At 45.7% G+C, this 1443-nt stretch overlaps 1 protein-coding gene across 1 annotated transcript in view; it reads right to left on the bottom strand.

The window, feature by feature from the left end:
* Nucleotides 1–564: 564 nt before the first annotated feature.
* The window catches only part of LOC101862919 (calcium homeostasis endoplasmic reticulum protein), a gene marked incomplete at both ends in the record, with an annotated part of 16769 nt that continues 15890 nt past the window's right edge, over nt 565–1443 (bottom strand). Inside the window, 2 exon segments of the mRNA XM_013090248.1 lie at nt 565–789; nt 1270–1437. Of these exon segments, the coding sequence (XP_012945702.1) occupies nt 565–789; nt 1270–1437 (393 nt within the window).

Here is a 1443-nt window from a genome sequence, read left to right as displayed (position 1 = left end):
CACACACACACACACACACACATATATATACATACATACACACAAATATATTATTAAAGTTACAGAAGAATACAAGAGACATTTACAGTTACATTGCTGATGACTGAAAATTTTATGATGATAATCATGAAAGTAATAATACTTGCCATAATAATAGTACTATTAATAACAATAATAATAACAACAGTAGTAGTAAAAAGGATGAAGACATCAGCAATAATAATCATGGCGATGATGGTGACACACAACACACTGGTGCATGACACACAAAACATAACACGTGACACACAAAACATAACACGTGACACACACGACACGCGACACAAAACATGACACACTCACGCAAAAGAGGGCGGGGTGGCACTTCTCTCCCTTGACACACGACATACAACATACCACACACCACACATGACACACAACACACCACTTACCAAACGACACACAACACAAAACATACGACACACTCACGCAAAAGAGGGCGGAGTGGCGCTCTTCTCCCGTGACACACAACACACATGACACACTCACACTACACACATGACACAAAACACACGACACACTCACGCAAAAGAGGGCGGCGTGGCACTCCTCTCCCTCGACACAGATCTCTTCCTGGGTGGGGGCGACGGCGACCGGCTAGTCCTGATGTACGGCAGAGGCGACCGCGACCGCGACCTGCTGCGCGACCGGCCCGAGCGCCGACCTCTGCCCGGGCTCCTCGACCGTGACCTTGAGCTGGACCGCGACCTTGAGCGAGACCTGGAGGCTGAGCGAGATCGGGACCTGGAACTGAAGGGGAAAAAAGCTTCAAACGACGTCATCTCAAACGAAAATATCTCAAATAATTATCTAACACGACATTATCCTATCTAATAAAATGACATTATCTCAAATGTTATTATCTATAATGACCCTATCTTATCTCAAACCATGATAACTCAAATGACGATACCTAGTATCTGAAATTAAGGTATCTCAAACGACGCTATCTCAAATGTCAGTATCTCAAATGTCAGTATCTCAAATGTCGGTATCTCAAATGTCCGTATCTTAAACGACGCTATCTCAAACGATGTTTTCTCAAACTATCAAATGAAGTTATCTCAAACGACGTTATCTCAAACGACGCTATCTCAAACGACGTTATCTCAAACGACGCTATCACAACCGACGCTATCACAACCGACGCTATCACAAACGACGCTATCTCAAACCTCGTTATCTCAAACAATGTTATCTCAAACGACGTTATCTCAAACGACAGCTCACCGAGGCCTCCTCTCCTCACTGTTGAACCGACGTCTGGGCGGGCTGTTGCGTCGTCCTGGAGACGCTGAGCGTGACCTTGATCTTGAGCTGCGACCTTCCTCCTTCATGCGGCGGGCTCTTTGCTTGGCTCGGAAGAACTCGTACAGTCCTAGCTTCTCCCAACCATCACTGAGG

Source organism: Aplysia californica, unplaced genomic scaffold (assembly GCF_000002075.1).
Source record: "Aplysia californica isolate F4 #8 unplaced genomic scaffold, AplCal3.0 scaffold01193, whole genome shotgun sequence".
Taxonomy (NCBI): Eukaryota; Metazoa; Mollusca; class Gastropoda; order Aplysiida; family Aplysiidae; genus Aplysia; species Aplysia californica.
Note: the sequence above shows the minus strand (reverse complement) of the source record. Positions and strands in the feature narration are given on the sequence as shown.